This window comes from Hoplias malabaricus, chromosome 6 (assembly GCF_029633855.1).
Source record: "Hoplias malabaricus isolate fHopMal1 chromosome 6, fHopMal1.hap1, whole genome shotgun sequence".
Lineage (NCBI taxonomy): Eukaryota > Metazoa > Chordata > Actinopteri > Characiformes > Erythrinidae > Hoplias > Hoplias malabaricus.
Window position 1 is genome coordinate 46,310,072 of NC_089805.1, and position 17,848 is coordinate 46,327,919.

Here is a 17,848-nt window from a genome sequence, read left to right on the forward strand (position 1 = left end):
CTACAAACATACGTATGTCCTTATTTTCCAAAACATTTTTGTTAATCTCATTGATATCTCCTGCAGTTTTAGTCCATAAATAATTGGATTGATTAAAGGAGAAATAACCACAATTTCTACTGAGATTATCATAGAAACAATATGAGGAACATTGTTTTCTAATCTGCTGGTAATCACCTCAAAACAGGATGTGACAGTGAAAGTGATGAAGATGAAAAGATGAGGGAAGCAGGTCTGTAGAGCTTTCCTTCTGAAATTTTTAGAGTTCTTTAAACACTCTGTAATAATTCGTATGTATGTGAAGATGATAATGATCATTGGAGGGAACACAGCTACAGAAAAAACAAACATTCCATAAGAATTCCTTACAGATGTGTCTCCACAACTTAATTTAACAACTGTACTATTACTGCAGTAAATCCTGTTCAACCTGAACTTACACAACTTCACCTGAGACGTTAGAATTAGTGCCACAACATTTTCACAAGAAGGAACAAACCAACAGAAAAACAAGAGCTTTTTAACAGTGGTTATATTAACAAGGGTTGAATACTGCAGTGGTTTACAGATGGACACATATCGGTCATAGGCCATCGCTGTTAACAAAGTGAACTCTGAGGATGCATAGGTGTAAATACAATAGGACTGAAACAGACACGATTCCAACGAAACAACTTGTTTCTCAGATAAAAGATCAACCAGAAGTTTTGGATAAAGGGCGAGAGTTCCCAGAAGAGAATTCAGAAGTAAAGCAGTTATGAATATGTACATTGGTTCATGAAGGCATTTGTTAGTACAAATTACAAAAATGACAACACAATTACAGCAAATAATCCCAAGGTACACCACAAGAGTGATTACAAAATAAAGATATCTGTAGGTTTCCAGCTCCACAAATCCATCCAGAATTAAATATGTGACATTAGTGGATGAGGACATTGTTTACCGTAATGAATATAATGACTAAGAGTGTATTTCTGTGTTTACAATGTGTGGATTTCACAATAAAATGTCCAGAAGATTCAACAGAGCAGATGTCATCTGACTGTGCAGTCACTCTGCTTTGAGGTGGACAAAACCTTGTCCTTATATATCTTAAACATATTACCTCAGAGACTTAAGATGGGACCTGTTCATTCCAGTTTCAGCAAAGATGCCTTTTGCAAATTTACATAGCTTAAACCTTTCATCATTTTAAAGTTGCTCTTTTGTATTTTAAGTATATATTAGTATTCCTGGAGTGTGATGTGTTCTTCCTGTGTCTGTGCAAATTGTCACTTAAAAAACACATGTTGTTTAAGTGGATTTGTGTGACATTGTGTGACTGGGTGAGTGTTTGAATCTGTCTACAGGTGTGTAAGTGTGACTGGGTGAGTGTGTGAAACACTCTTGCCCACATTTGGCATGGAAGATGATGGACTTACATTCAGGTGCAATTGTGTAAAGAACCCTGTTTCATTTAATGCGTTGCTGTATTAATACGGTTTTGTGCTCAACACCTGTCACAGCAATGTTTATTTTACCTATAATAATTTAAAAGACATTTTGATGTTGGTTTGTTGGTTTGCTTTGAATTCCTCAAACACACTTTAACTTAATTCATATCTACATAAGAATCATATATGTGAAAAATTCCAATCTGGATTCAGGCCGCATCATAACACTGAGAGAGCTCTGGTCAAGATAACAAACAATTCTTCTTGCCTCTGATCAAGGCCATGTATCTCTGTTGGTGCTTCCTGACCTCAGCACCACTTTCGATAAGATAGACTACAATATTCTCCTAGAAGGATTAGAAAACATGGTTGGAATTTCAGGGACAGCCCTATCTTGGTTTAAATCTTACTTAATGGAACATTATTAATTCATAAAAGTAAACAATTCATATTCCAATTATTTTAAAGTAAGAATTGGAATTCCACAAGGCTCTTATTTTATTTTATTATTTATATTATACGTTACCTAGGCACAGTGATAATAAACCATGACATTAATTTTCACTGTTAAGCAGACATGCGGCGATCCCATCCTAGATCAGGGCCTTGTCGTGTTGAAAGGGCTTGTGTGGTCTCATGACCTCCAGGGCTATGTCGTCGGGAGCTGTTAGCTCCCAGTAGGTTCTCCCATGGCGAACAGGTCTGGAGTGAAGATCTAGACAAACATGATCCAAAAGCATCCCTATGAGTATACCTATTAAAGCTCAGTATACCCTGCTCGGGAGAGGGTTACCGGGACCCATCCCTGGACCCAGGCCTGGGGGTAGTGTCCGACGGTGAGCACCTGGTGGCCGGGCAGCCCACGTAAACCGGCCGGGCTCAGCCTGAAATGGCAATGTGGGAGGATCATGTTGGCTCACCACATGCAAGATCCAGAGTAGGGGTGCGGTGCAATTCCCATCGGGCACAGAGCGGGGGCGAAGGGGCCCCTGGCGTCGTGGAATTTCTCAGCGGAAACTGTTTTTTGGTACACGGAACATAACTTCACTGGGGGGAAAGAGCCAGAGCTGGTGCGTGAGGTTGAGAGATACCAGCTAGATACAGTTGGGCTCACCTCTACACACAGTGTGGGCTCTGGAACCAAACTCCTCAATAGGGGTTGGTCTCTCTCCTACTCAGAAGTTGCACAGGGTGAGAGGCGCCGGGCGGGTGTGGGGATACTCACAAGTCCCCAGCTGACGCCTGTAAAGCAGTGAGTGGAGTTCTAGAGGGCATTCCTTGCACTGACTCTATTGCTTTGCTGTGGGACTTCAATGCTCACGTTGGCAATGACTGGGAAACCTGGAGAGGAGTGATTGAGAGGACTCCAGCCTCCTGATCTAAACCTGAGTGGTGTGATGTTGCTGGACTTCTGTGCTAATATTGCATGGACCTCAGGGACGGTGCCTTTGGATTGGCAAACCGGGGTGGCGGTTCCTATTTTCAAAAAAGGTGACCAGAGGAATTGTGACAATTATCGTGGCATTACATTCCTCAGCCTCCCGGGGAAAGTCTATGCCAAGGTGCTAGATAGATGAATCCGTCCGATAGTTGAACCTAGGATTTTGGAGGAACAAAATGCAGATTTCGCCCTGGCTGTAGAACTATGGACCAACACTTTACATTTCCCAGATGATTAAGGTGGCGTGGGAAATTGCTACTCCACTCTACACATGCTTTGTGGATTTGGAGAAGGCATATGACCGTGATTCCCGAGAGTTTCTGTGGAAGGTGCTGGGGTATGGGGTGCCAGGGTCACTCCGGTGAGCCGTACGGTCCTTGTACTCTCAGAGTTTGAGTTGTGTTCGCATCCTTGGTAGTAAGTCAAGCTTGTTCAGTGTTGGCATTGGACTTGGCATTGTCAAGTCTGTGCCTTATCTCCACTCCTGTTCCTGATATTCATGGACAGGGTGGCATGGCGTAGCCTGGGACAGGAGGGCTTTCGTTGAGGAGCTCAGGAGGTGGCATCTCTGTTTTTTGCGGATGATGTTGTTCGTCTGGGTTCTTCATTTGGAGGCTTCCAGTGTTCACTTGAGCAGTTTGCAGCCGAGTGTGAAGCAGTCGGTATGTGGATCAGCACCTCCAAATCTGAGGCCATGGTTATCTCCCGGAAACAGATGGCATGCTCCCTTCAGGTAAGGGGTGAGAACCTGCCCCAAGTGAAGGAGTTCAAGTATCTCGGGTTCTTGTTCATGAGTGATGGGAAAAAGGATAATGAGATTGACCGTAGGATAGGTGCAGCATATGCAGTAATGCCTTATCCCTGCAGGACACAGAAACATTAGTACATGCCTTTATTACTCCAAGGCTTTTTCTTATAAAGCCCCCCAACTCTGGAATGATCTTCCAGAAAATGTTCGGGACTCAGACAAAGTCACAATCTTCAAACCTAGGCTAAAAACTCATTTGTTTAGTTAGCATTTGGTAGTTAATGCTCCCCTATAGATAAAGGCAGGGGATCCTGGGGGTCCTGGGGGAATTATAGTAAACTGAGTCGCTGGTGTCATACGCCGCTTCACTGAATCACTCAGATTTTTTTTCAGAGTAATCCACCACACACCTGTCCGGCTGGACATTGATGGAAGCCTCAGTGCTTCAGACCAGCTACCTACACTCCAGCCACCACCAAGTGCCTTGGAGCTGCCCACCTTACACTGAAGTTTTCATGGACTCCTAACTATTACCAGTAAATTGACCAGAGGAAGATAGGTCACACCTTATGAGCCTTGGCTCCTCCCAAGCTTTCTTCCTCAGCTCTGAGGGAGTTTTCCACTGTTGCCCTTGGCTTGCTCGCCTGGGGATTTTTACATTATTTACATTTCATGTCAAAACTTTCTCTTACCGGAATTCTATGAAGCTTCTTTGTGACAGTTGTAAAAAATGATATACAAATAAATTTTGATTTGATTTGATTTGAAGTATTGTTGCATATGAGAAAAACTTACAACAGTGAAGGCTCTGGAGCCTTGCTCCAGTGAAGGCTCTGAAGGCCTGCTCCAGTGGTGGTGGTGACTCTGGCCACTCCTGTCCTATCCTCTCTCCTATTCAGTCTCGTCCCAGTCTAGTGTTCAGTCTCCAGACCAAAGTTTTGTCTCCCGTTGCTCCCATTTGTCAGTCACCTGTCCAGTCTTCATTTCAGTCCCCTATTCAGTCTTGGTGTTTGTCACTGTTCCAGTCCCGTCCCAGTCCAGTGTCCAGTCCCAATTCCAGTCACCTAGCTCCCATGTTTCATCTCTTATTAGTCCCTTCTGTCAGTTGTCAGTCCTGTCTTCTCTCAGGTCCAGTGTTTTGTCTTCTGTGTAATGTCTTATTTTTTCCAGGTTCTTTTCCATCTGACAGCTTTGGGGTGTCAAGATCTATGTGCCCCAGAGTTGCACATTAAGGAGGGGGCTTCTGTCACACTCTGGCCCTGTCTTGTGCTTTCCTGCTGTCTGTTTCCCTTGTTTTCTTGTTTGACATGTACTAGGAGCACATGGCTCTGTTATTATTTTGTTACCATCTCCTCCCTTGTCTCCACTTTAGCACTTCCCTGTCATTAGTGTTCCCACCTGTGCCTCCTTTGTATTCCTGCCCCCTCATTACCAGTCCCAGGATTTCCTTGTCTATGCTGTGTATTTTAGTCCCCTTGTTTCAGTGTTGCTTTGGTGGACATTACCTTCCTTGTATCTGTCTGGTCTGTTTATTTTTGTGTCCCTTTGATAATCTCTCCCTGTTTATAACCCTCTCTCTAGTCCGTTTGTACTCATCTCCTACTTGTGCTTGTTTGGTCTGATTATACCTTTTTTCTCCTCTGGTCTGTTTATGCCTTCCTGTATCTTGTTCATACTCCTCCATCCAGTCTGGTCAGTTTATTCACTGTTGGTTATCTTTTGTTAAAATTAAACTTATTCTTAGTCTTATTGCATGTTTGTGCACCTCTGTCAGTCCACCCCAGTCTTCACAAACTGTTTACCAGAGAGTCCAGTTAAGACGACAGAACCATAAATTTAGTCATGTACTTTTGACCTATTGTCAAGTGAAATTATGAGCAACCTTGTGTTCAAACTTTTGTTTGTTTTGGACAATCCACAGAAGTACAATAACATCCCACCACTTGGGTTCAGATCACCTTCCAGTCACTCCTCTCCAGGTTTCCCAGCCATTGCCATTATGAGCATTTAATTCCCCCAGCAAAACAATACAGAGTCAGTTTATGGAATCCCCTCAAGAACTCCACCCACTATCTCCAAGAGGGCAGAGTACCCTGAAATGCTGTTGGGTGCATATGCACACAAAACAATCAAAGTTTTCCTTTCTGTGAGCAATACAAACATTTGAGTTTTCTCTCTCATTTTCTGGGGTGTCAGGTTCTAAAATCACTGCGGTAGTTGAGAAGCTCTACAGTAGTAAAGCCCCTGAAGTGGAAGTGATTTGCCTGGAATGGCAGAAGACCCTCAATATTACGGGCTGTCTTGGCTGAATGTGGAACGGTGTGTTTGAATTGGAAAACTTGGGTTGTGGATTTTGTAAAAAGGAGACCAGAAAGTGTCAGTGACAGGGTTCTGCAGAAGACAATACATCCAACAGTCAAGCATAAGTTTCAGAAGGAACAATGCAGATATCATCCTGGCCATGGAATTATGGATCAATGCTGCACCCTCTCACAGATAGCTGAGGGTTCATGTGACTATGCTGCTCCACTCTACATGTGCTATGTGGATTTGGAGAAGGCATCTGACCATGTTCCATGACATATTCTAAGGGGGGTACTCTGGGAGTATGGGGTGCTGGGGTTGCTAAGGCAATCCTTTCTGTCTTTTTACTGAAGTTTAAGTTGTGTTTGTATTTGCTGCAGTAAATCTGAGTAGGGTTTCCCAAAAGCACCTTTAAACAAAGAATCAAATCAAACCAAAATTAGTTTATATAGCACTTTTTACAACTGATATTGTCACAAAAGCAGCTTTACATAATTAGCCTCAGAACAGATAATGTGGATCAGAAATGTGGATGCCCTATGTGAGCAAGCAGAATTCAACAGTGGTAGGAAAAATTCCTTTAAGGCTAGCGGAAGAAACATTGGAAGAAACCAATACTCACAAAGGGGGCACATCCTCCTCTGTCATCCAGGACATGAACATCCAGGAGACAGGACACAGCAGCATTACTGTTAGTGCCTGAGACTTTTAAGTGTCTAACTATAGAGTCATCAGTAATAAGAACACTGCCCTGTTCAGTTTTCCGTGTTGGTGCTGGTGTGGGTGAAAGCCAGGAGCTGAGCATCTCAAACCGGTTGGCATAAGTGAAGACTGGCTGCAGTGGATGGGGGACAACCTCAGCTTCCCCCGCCCACACTGGTGCTCTTAGCCCCGTACTGGAAGGTGGTGGCATCCGTGACCTGTTGTGAAGAAGGAGCTAGTGTGCTGACGGGTGCATAGGAGGCATTATGGGCTGCCTCAAGCTCTGGCTTCTCCCGTTGGAGCTCCAACTGCTTCTTTGGAATTTGAACTGCTAGAATGGACTGCGGGCTGGGTAGAGAATAGTAAAGCACTGCAGCTGGCCCTGTGCCTCACTGAAGAAGCCCTTACATGCTTGCTACTGCTAAGACCAGCCAAAAGAGATGACTATGGGGCTGTAACCAGTGTAACCAGCCAGGTGTGCTGTATTCAGAGCTAGCAAGCAGGCAGAGACTGAACATGGAGCCATTGTGTGCACTGGCCAATGACATTGAAACCCTCACAAGGAGATCTTATACTCACATATTGTCACGTCAGCATGTGGTGCCCCAACCAAGTAGGGGGTCCGGGAAACGATCTGGGGTCTGTGTAGACGGGACTATGCAGACCCCTGCCCCTGTGTCCTATTTACCTCTAGTGAACGGAGCTCAACCAAGGGATCACTTCCTCCAGAAGCAGGTGACATTGCAGAGGCTGTGCAAGTGGTGGGCTGGACGCATGTGGTGAATTGCTGCCATGTCTCCATTTGCTTGGCAGGCACTCCCTGTGTGGCCTTGGAGGAGGCGTTTTAGCCAGTGTAACCAGCCAGGTGTGCTGCATTCAGAGCTAGCAAGCAGGCCGAGACTGAACATGGAGCCATTGTGTGCACTGGCCAATGACATTGAAACCCTCGCCAGGAGATCTTATACTCATATATTGTCACATCAGCATGCAGTGCCCCAACCAAGTAGGGGGTCCGGGAAACGATCTGGGGTCTGCGTAGACGGGACTATGCAGACCCCTGCCCCTGTGTCCCATTTACCTCTAGTGAACGGAGCTCAACCAAGGGATCACTTCCTCCAGAAGCAGGTGACATTGCAGAGGCTGTGCAAGTGGTGGGCTGGACGCATTTGGTGAATTGTTGCCATGTCTCCATTTGCCTGGCAGGCACTCCCTGTGTGGCCTTGGAGGAGGCGTTTTAGCCAGTGTAACCAGCCAGGTGTGCTGCATTCAGAGCTAGCAAGCAGGCAGAGACTAAACAGGGAGCCATTGTGTGCACTGGCCAATGACATTGAAACCCTCACAAGGAAAGCTTATACTCACATGTCTGTGGACGTGCAAAGTGAACTAGCCAGAGATCAGCTCCTTTGGGCCATAACTCTAAGGGAACTATGAATACAGATGCAGCTTGTATATCTGCACACTCCACAGGAAGCGCTGCAACTGGCTTTATAGTGAGAGGCTGTGGGAGTAGCTGCAGAGAGTGACCAAGTCTGGACTGGCCCTGTTGTGAGTGGTGTGGTTCAGTAGAGTGCAGGTTAAGAGAAACCTGTGTTGGATGCTGAGTTATTTGAACTGATATGTGCAGTGCCGCTACAACTACCGCGTTTTGGCACTCATCCCTGCTCTTGCCTTAGCCCACCAGTGTGCTGGGGGTGTGGTCAGGTTGGTCACATCAGCGTGCAGTGCCTAAAGCAAGTAGGGGATCTGGGAAATGATCTGGGGTCTGTGTAGATGGGACCCCTGCCCCTGTGTCCCATTTACCTCTAGTGGACAGAGCTCAACCAAGGGATCGGGGGAGCAGGGCTCCACTTCCCCCAGAAGCAAGTGACATTGCGGAGGCTGTGCAAGTGGTGAGCTGGACGCATGTGGTGAATTGTTGCCATGTCTCTTCCTGCCAGACGCTCCCTGTGTGGAGTTTGTTGACATGGGCTCCACCGTGATCCAGCCTGACTTGGTTCTAGTTAAAACTCAGTTTGAATCTACTGCTATGAAACTGAGGTCAGTGACTTGTGAGCTAGACCACACACTTGGTAGAGGGGAGGTTATTATTCAGGTAGGGGAAATGTCAGTGAACTTTGAGGTATGGGTTGCAGCAGTCCAAAACCCTTGCATACTAGGACTGGACTTTCTTAGGGCAGCTCATGGGGTGCTGGACCTGGGGAAGAACACATTGGTGTGTGTTCCAGTTTTCAGTTAATCTGACACTGAGGGATGCACAGCCTATCAGTATGCACCCTCGCCGGCTTCCCCTCACCCATTGGGCAGCTGCTGACAGCAAAGTGGAAGAGATGCTACAGAACAGGATCATTGAGACCTTCGACAACTCCTGGGCCTCTAGGGTTGGGATGATAAACAAGAAAAAGAGCAAAAACAATACGATTTTGTGTGGACTACAGGCCTCCGAATAGTGTGACCAAGAAATACCCATACCCACTTCCCTGTATTGATGAATCACTGGACTTGGTGTCTGGCACATCCTGGTTCTCCTCATTGGACCTACGCAGTGGGTACTTGCAGGTGCACCTAGGTCTGGACGCAAAACCCAAGATAGCTTTTTGCACTGGTAGAGGGCTATGGCAGTTCAGTGTTCTCTTTTTTGGGCTGTGCAAATCCCCAGCTGCTTTTGTATGGCTGATGGTAAAAGTGTTGGCCAACATTTCAAGGAAGGAGTGTCTAGTATACTTGGATGACATTCTTGTTCATGGGAGCTCTTTCGAGGCCGCTTTGGGGTCCCTCTGGTGGGCTCTCAAGAAGATAGCCACAGCAGACCTGAATCTCCACCCTGACAAGTGCTGTTTCATGAGGAAGGAAGTGGAGTTTCTGCATACAAGATTGGAGGAGAGGTCTTAGGCACTTTGGAGGAGAAAGTGCAGTTTGTAAAGAACTGGCCAACCCTTTCTAATCTGAAAGAGCTGAGGAGCTTCATTGGACCTGGACTTACAACCAGTGCTGCAGTGTGTGGACTGGACAAAAGCCACAGTGGAATGAGGTGGCTTGCTGTTCTCCTGCTACTAAATGACTGGAAAGTGCCAGCCACCAGGGAGGAGAGGTGGCAGGTACTGGTCCCAAAGACACTTAGAGAGTTGGTGCTAAAGACATGCCATGGAGCTGTAGGAGCAGGACACTTTGGATTCTCAAAACCTCTTTGATGACAATGGCAGAGCTTCTACTGGAGCCAGCTCAGGAGGGATATTGATGACTTCTGTCACCGATGTGACACTTGTGCAGCTCACAAAGGCCCCCAGACCAGTACCATGCCCGTTTCCAACAGCTATGACAGTAGGTGCCCAATGGAAAGAGTTGCAGGGGAGACAATGGGCCTGTTTCCCTGCAACAACATGGGCAACTATTACATCCTGGTTGCCATGGACAATCTCATATTTCAAATGGCTGGAGGGCTATACCATACCAGACCAGTAGGCAGGGACTGTTGCAGATGCTCTGGTAGAGGGCATGTTTTCCAAGTTCGGGGCAGCAAGGGTCCTTCACAGCGATCAGGGATAAAACTTTGAGTCTGGCATTTTCTCTGCTATGTGTGAGCGACTGGCCATGCAGAAGACTAGGACCACCCCACTACATCCACAAAGTGATGGACTGGTCGAACGATTTAACACGACACTTGCAAAACACGACTCCACATCATGCACCCTTGCTCTTCTGATGCTAGGGCGAGGGCAGTGGATACCAGCAGAAATGGCAAAACTCCAGACACACCAGCAGTTCCTCCAGGACTGGAGTATGCAAGGAGACTTCAGGATCGAATTGAGTCAGCTCATACTTTTGCTCATGATGAGCTGCGGAAAGTGGGCATAAGACAGAAAAGGAATTTTGACATGAGAGCAAAAGGAAAGATTTCAGGGCTGGGGACCTGGTGTGGGTGTACAGCCCGAAGAGGAAGAAGGGACGATGCCCTAAGTTAGATTGTCATTGTGTGGGGCCTTGTGAAGTTCTGGAAAGTATTGGTGAGGTGGTGTATAGCAGCGGTCCCCAACCACCGGATCGCGACCCGGTACCGGGCCATGGGCCATTAGGTACCGTGCCGCACAGAACGTTTGATTTTTTAAAAATTGATTATCAGTCTAAATGTTGATGTTTTATTTTGAAAAGTGACTTCTGTGCGGAATGACGCACAGACGCATACATTCGTAACCCACAGACAGTGAAAGAATGGATCCGCGATCAATTTGTAAACAAACCTGGTGAATGGAGCCTGTCCGTGCTAGAAGAGGATCAACTACTGGACATTGCAAATGACGGTGCCCTTAAAAGTATGTTTCAAACAACAACTGTGCCAGTGTTCTGGGTTTAAATCGAGGCAGAATAACCCTGAGATCGCCCAAAACGCATTGAAAGCCCTGCTTCCATTTCCAACCACCTATCTTTGTGAAGCACGATTTTCTGCAGTGACTGCAACCAAAACAAAACTACGGAACAGATTGAACGTACGGAACACACTTCGGATGTCACTGTCTCCCATTATTCTGTGATGGGACCGGCTCGTTGCAGAGAAACATGCTCAGGGCTCTCACTAATTGACATTATTATTATTGTTTGATTGACGTGTTCACCCTTTTATATAGAAATGAACAGTATTGTCACTTGAATCGAGTTTAGTTTTTTATTATAATTATTTCTTATTAGAAAGGTTTTTGTTCTAAAATAAATATTTTCGTTTATAGAGATGTTGTTGATTATTAATTTATGAACAAAAGGTTGTTTATTGTCTGTTGATGTTTGCATTTGACATAAGACCACTGCGGATGATTTGTTATTAGATTACGTCATTAACGATTATCGAGCAGGTCCGTGAAAAAAAATTTCTTAGATGAAACCGGTCTGTGGTGCAAAAAAGGTGGGGGCCACTGGTGTATAGGGTTCAGTTTCTGCCTAGGGGTAGATGGGTGGCCCTCCACCAAGATAGGTTGGCCCTGTACAGAGGCGATGTACACCCTCATCGACGCCCTTTGCCCTTTACCCAAGTCTCGCCCAATGTTGCACCTTCCAACTCCCCACAGCCTTCTCCACCCCCAGGCTCTTCCCTGTTCAGCAGCAGGCACAGCCCTGTGTGTTCAACCCCGATAGGCCCCAGAGAAAAAAAGGGGCCAGGGTCACCTCAGTGACATTTCTTGGGGTCCCTCGGTGTAACTGTGTAAAATGCAGGGGTAGGTGAGTTAAGGTACGCATGTGATTAATGGATAAGGGAAGGGAACAGAGTGTGCACGCATGTGTGAGGACTGAAAGAGCAGAGAGATTTATTTATTTATTTATTTATTTATTTTTTTTTTTGGAGCAGCTTATAGAGTTGTAGCAGCCTGTTTTTTGGTTTGTTGTGGTTATGGCCAACAGTAACTATTTTCAGTTCATTAAAGTGGAAGAGTTCAAGTCATTCGTCACCATTCTTTCAAAGTGTCTGATGGACGCCACACTATGTTTAAACTTCAGAATAAGTCACACCCTACTGAATTTTTTTGAGAACTCTGAGGGTCACTGTCAGAGAGGTGTGTGTGCACAACTCAGACTGAGTCTGTATGTCACATTGTCCACAGGTGTGAGTGTGTAAATGACCCAAATTATTTTGTGACGCCTTGTGAGTGATTGGTGCTCTGCAAATATCTGTTGAGCAAAGTAAAGCTTTACCTGTTAGCTGCAGGCACTGTTTTTTATATTTATTTACTACATTAATTTGAATTTATTTAGTTCCACTTTATAATAAGACTATGCTTATAAAGACTTACAATAGGTTTAAATGCCTGTTTAATACATGTAAATTAATTAGGTGCAAAAGACCCTAAAGCTCATTAATAATCTGTGGTAACACATAGATGGGAAGTCTGAAAGTGACATATATTTTGTCTGATACTGAATGTGTCAGAGAACATATGAAAATATCTATGTAAAAATGAGCTCACACCTGAGAATGTGAATTTAGTCATTTCACATGTTGAAGGACACAACGTTATGATCAGTGTCTAAAAAGACACTCTGTTTTTGGTTAATTCATTAAATGGTTAAGTTTATTAACAAATGTATGCTGATGCTGACAGGATTATTGTCACCTGACTGACGTTAGTATCTGGTGAGGTCTGAGATTTAAGTGTAGGTGGATGTGGGTTCACTATTAGGCAAAAAAAAAAATGTCAGAGTTGCCCTTACTATCAGTTTTATAACTGACTATTAATATAATTAATAGCTTTTAATAAACAGATTTGTTAGCATTTATAAACATTCGAAAGTGTAATCTTATTGTAAAGGTACCTTTAATCATGTTCCTGGTGTAATGTATGAAAAATGCTGTACAAATGATATTTTTTTAATATTGTTGTTTTTATACATGTTTATTTGATTCGTCCACAGGAAAATACATGCAGTCCTGTTTTACCACTAAAGAGTAAATGCAGTTTATAAAGGTTTATTAACATAAACCATCTGGCCAGATGGCAACTGAGTAAGATTAAAGGAATTTAAACACAAATACAAGCCTTTATATAATGTAGTAATACAATGGTCAACAAAAATATTATGTATTATATACATAAGTTTTATGTATTTATTCTAATATAAACATGTATTGCTCTAATGACAATAAATCTATTTCCAAACTACAAACAAAATGCAATTTTTTCTTTTACCTATAACATACAAAAGACTTCATTCTATTAAGATTACAAACATATGTGTGTCCTTATTTTCCAAAACATTTTTGTTATTCTAACTGATATTTCCTTCAGTTTCAGTCCATAAATAATTGGATTAATTAAAGGAGAAATAACCATGATTTCTACTGAGATTATTATAGAAACAATATGAGGAACATTGTTTTCTAATCTGCTGGTAATGACCTCAAAACAAGACGTGACAGTGAAAGTGATGAAGATGAAAAGATGAGGGAAGCAGGTCTGTAGAGCTTTCCTTCTGAAATTTTTAGAGTTCTTTAAACACTCAGTAATAATTCGTATGTATGTGAAGATGATAATGATCATTGGAGGAAACACAGCTACAGAAAAAACAAACATTCCATAAGAATTCCTTACAGATGTGTCTCCACAACTTAATTTAACCACTGTACTATTACTGCAGTAAATCCTGTTCAACCTGAACTTACACAACTTCACCTGAGATGTTAGAATCAGTGTCACACAGTTTTCACAAGAAGGAACAAACCAACAGAAAAACAAGAGCTTTTTAACAGTGGTTATATTAACAAGAGTTGAATATTGCAGTGGTTTACAGATGGACACATATCGGTCATAGGCCATCGCTGTTAACAAAGTGAACTCTGAGGATGCATAGGTGTAAATACAATAGGACTGAAACAGACACGATTCCAACGAAACAACTTGTTTCTCAGATAAAAGATCAACCAGAAGTTTTGGATAAAGGGCGAGAGTTCCCAGAAGAGAATTCAGAAGTAAAGCAGTTATGAATATGTACATTGGTTCATGAAGGCATTTGTTAGTGCAAATCACAAAAATGACAACACAATTACAGCAAATAATCCCAAGGTACACAACAAGAGTGATTACAAAATAAACATATCTGTACGTTTCCAGCTCCACAAATCCATCCAGAATTAAGTATGTGACATTAGTGGATGAGGACATTGTTTACCGTAATGAATATAATGACTAAGAGTGTATTTCTGTGTTTACAATGTGTGGATTTCACAATAAAATGTTCAGAAGATTCAACAGAGGAGATGTCCTCTGACTGTGCAGTCACTCTGCTTTGAGGTGGACAAAACTGAGTCCTTATATATCTTAAACATATTACCTGAGAGACTTGAGTTGGGACCTGTTCATTCCAGTTTCAGCAAAGATACCTTTTGCAAATTTACATAGCTTTAACCTTTCATCATTTTAAAGTTAATTCATGCATTCATTCATTCATTCATTCATTCATTTATTATCTGTAACCGCTTATCCAATTCAGGGTCGCGATGGGTCCAGAGCCTACCTGGAATTATTGGGTGCAAGGCGGAAATACACCCTGGAGGGGGCGCCAGTCCTTCACAGGGCAACACAGACACACACACACACATTCACTCACACACTCACACCTACGGACACTTTTGATTCACCTACCAACGTCTGATTTGGACTGTGGGAGGAGACCGGAGGAAACCTACGTGGACACGGGGAGAACACACCAACTCCTCATTTTAAAGTTGCTCTTTTGTATTTAAAGTATATATTAGTGTTCCAGGAGTGTGGTGTTCTTCCTGTGCCTGTGCAAATTGTCACTTTAAAAAGACATGTTGTTTAAGTGGATTTGTGTGACATTGTGTGACTGGGTGAGTGTTTGAAACTGTCTACAGGTGTGTAAGTGTGACTGGGTGAGTGTGTGAAACATTCTAGCCCAAATCTGGCATGGAATATGATATGGACGTTCAAGTGCAATTGTGTAAAGAACACTTTTTCATTTAATGTGTTGCTGTATTAATACGCTATTGTGCTCAACACCTGTTACAGCAATGTGTATTTTACTTATAATCATTTTTAACAGTTATCATAAACATTTAACAGTTTACTGCACATTATCTACTGACTTTCACATCTGGCAATAAATATTACATAGTTAATATATTACATATAATTATGTAATATGTATTGTGCGCTATTTATTGTAAATTCTGTAGTGTGCAGTGTATAGCATTGTAAATTCTAGTGTATTTTCATGCTTTCTGTAAATTACAGCTTAATCTGTATTGTATATTAGCAGATATTTAGAAAGTCCTCAACAAATAGTCACAAAATTATTTAAACAAAAACAACTGAGCTATATAGTCAACTATATGAAGTATGAAGTGTGTAATGTATTTTGCATGTAAGGAGTTCAGGTGTTTTAAGGTGTTCTATGTAATACAGCACATATGTTTTTAACTAGATAATCAGCACCAAGTCATGGTTTATCCATTGATCAGAGTGAGGCACCATACATGTGTATAAATGTTGCAAATTTCCAAGCCGTGCTGCAGAGCTTGCAAACTGTGGAGAAAATAAGCCAACGTGTCTCGTGACACATTGAACACAGCCCCAGAAAACACACAGAAGCATGTTCCTGTTTCACTTCCATTTATTTATTTATGTAACATGCTGTAAATGACCTGTCCAGCTCCGCTGCACGATAACGCTTTTATGTGAGGCTCTGTGCTCTTTCTGGGACTTCTTTATTTACACATTCCCATAGATGTTATCACAATTCCTGCTGAAGAACCTACAATTATTTGGTTCCAGTTGGAAATGACTGTGAATGAGACGGTTTGTGAACCAATTTATGTTGGTGAATGCCGAATGATTCCAAATTAATAGAACTGATTAGTGGAAGATAATGGAACAGGAATTTTCCAAATTCTATTGAGCACAGTTTCTAAATTAGAGCTGATACCCTGAAACTTTTTTTTTTTGCCAATATACTGGGATCATAAACTGTAGACTGGGATCATAGAACTGTAGACAGAGAACATGTTTTGAATGTTCAAATTATATAGGGAGAAACATTTAACAACAGTACACAAAACAATACTCCAAATACCATTTTGTATTTTTATGAAAAAAAAAAAAAAAGCAGATTTTAATATTCTGAATTATATTAATTTCAACAGAAACATATCAGTTTATGTATGCAAAGTAATGTCAGATTGCATTTGAAAGGTTTGAAATCAATTTATGTCTGTTTCCTTTTAAAATCAATTTATGTCTAATTAAAACTTGATGATCAAAAGGGATTTATTAACATGCCTTTTTAAGCCAACCATTTATAATGATAATTAAAAAAAACTTTTTTATGATGCCTTGAAACACCCAACAAACAGTGTAACATTCATTTTTCATTGTCTATAACCTTTATCCAGTTCAGCGTCACTGTGGGTCCAGAGCCTACGTGGAATCACTGGGCTCAAGGCAGAAACAAGCCCTGGAGGGAAATCATAGGGCGCCAGTCCATCGCAGGGCTACACACACGCACACCTATGGACTCTTTAGTCACCAATCCACCTACCAACTTGTATTTTTGGACCATAGGAGGAAACCGGAGCACCCGGGGAAAACACACCACACTCCTCACCCACAACCCAGTTGCACCACTGTGCAGCCCTGGAAATATTCAACATATTAATATTTTGAATCATGTTCAAAATAGTACTGTAAAAATGCATAAGAGAGCACTGCTTTGCTTAAATATATAATATACATGAATAAAAAAATTAATGTGAATGATATTCAATAGATTTAAATTATTTTAATTTACCCAAGTTAAATACACTATACATAACTTAACTCCAGGTGATAATTTAAAGTAAAAACATTTACTGATTTATATTTTTAATATAACAAAAATACATAATAAAAAGTTAATTTTGTAAATTTTAGTTTTCCTTCTTTTCCAGAACATTCTCGTGATCCTGCTCTGAATCTCTTGCAGTTTCAGTCCATGAATAACAGGGTTAAATAGAAACCTGATTATTAAGGAGGAATAATCAGGTTTTCTACTGACAGTATCAGAGAAACAATATGAGGCACATGTTATTCTAATCTTCAATCTTCATTTAATGTAACCGTGACACTAAAAAAATTAAAAGATGTGGGACACAAGGCTGTAGAGATTTTCTCTAAAAACCTTTGAATTCCTCAAACACACTTTAACTTCATTCATATCTACATAAGAATCATATATGTGAAAAAATCCAATCTGGATTCAGGCCGCATTATAACACTGAGAGGCCATGCATCCCTTTTGGTGCTTCTTGACCTCAGCACAGCTTTCAATAAGATAAACCACAATATTCTCCTAGAAGGATTAGAAAACATGGTTGGAATTTCAGGGACAGCCCTATCCTGGTTTAAATCTTACTTAACGGAACATTATCAATTCTTTAATTTAAACGATTCATTTTCCAATTCTTTCAATTCTTTCCAATTCTCAGTAAGAATTGGAATTCTTTTTATTTTATTATTTATATTATACATGTTACCTAGGCACAGTTATAAGAAACCATGACATTAACTTTCACTGTTATGCATACAGGCGTAGATCCCTTCCTAAATCAGGGCGTTGTCATGGTGGAAGGGCTTGTGTGGTCTCATGACCTCCAGGGCTATGTCATCGGGAGCTGATAGCTCCCAGTAGGGTCTCCCATGGTGAACAGGTCTGGAGTAAAGATCCAGACAAACATGATCCAAA

The 17,848-nt window shown here is 42.2% G+C and overlaps 2 protein-coding genes across 2 annotated transcripts; both read right to left on the reverse strand.

Annotated features, from left to right (window-relative positions):
- On the reverse strand, positions 1-939 carry LOC136700237 (olfactory receptor 6N1-like). Its single transcript, XM_066675520.1, has one exon. The coding sequence runs from the start codon at positions 937-939 to the stop codon at positions 1-3; it is 939 nt and encodes a 312-aa protein (XP_066531617.1).
- Positions 940-13,332: 12,393 nt separating this feature from the next.
- On the reverse strand, positions 13,333-14,271 carry LOC136700238 (olfactory receptor 6N1-like). The gene has a single exon (XM_066675521.1). It carries the CDS (start codon positions 14,269-14,271, stop codon positions 13,333-13,335), a length of 939 nt encoding a protein of 312 aa, XP_066531618.1.
- Positions 14,272-17,848: the final 3,577 nt, after the last annotated feature.

What these genes read in the sequence shown, in the direction of transcription:
- LOC136700238 (XM_066675521.1), bottom strand. Translation starts at nt 14,271, where the DNA reads ATGTCCTCATCCACTAATGTCACATACTTAATTCTGGATGGATTTGTG.
- LOC136700237 (XM_066675520.1), bottom strand. Translation starts at nt 939, where the DNA reads ATGTCCTCATCCACTAATGTCACATATTTAATTCTGGATGGATTTGTG.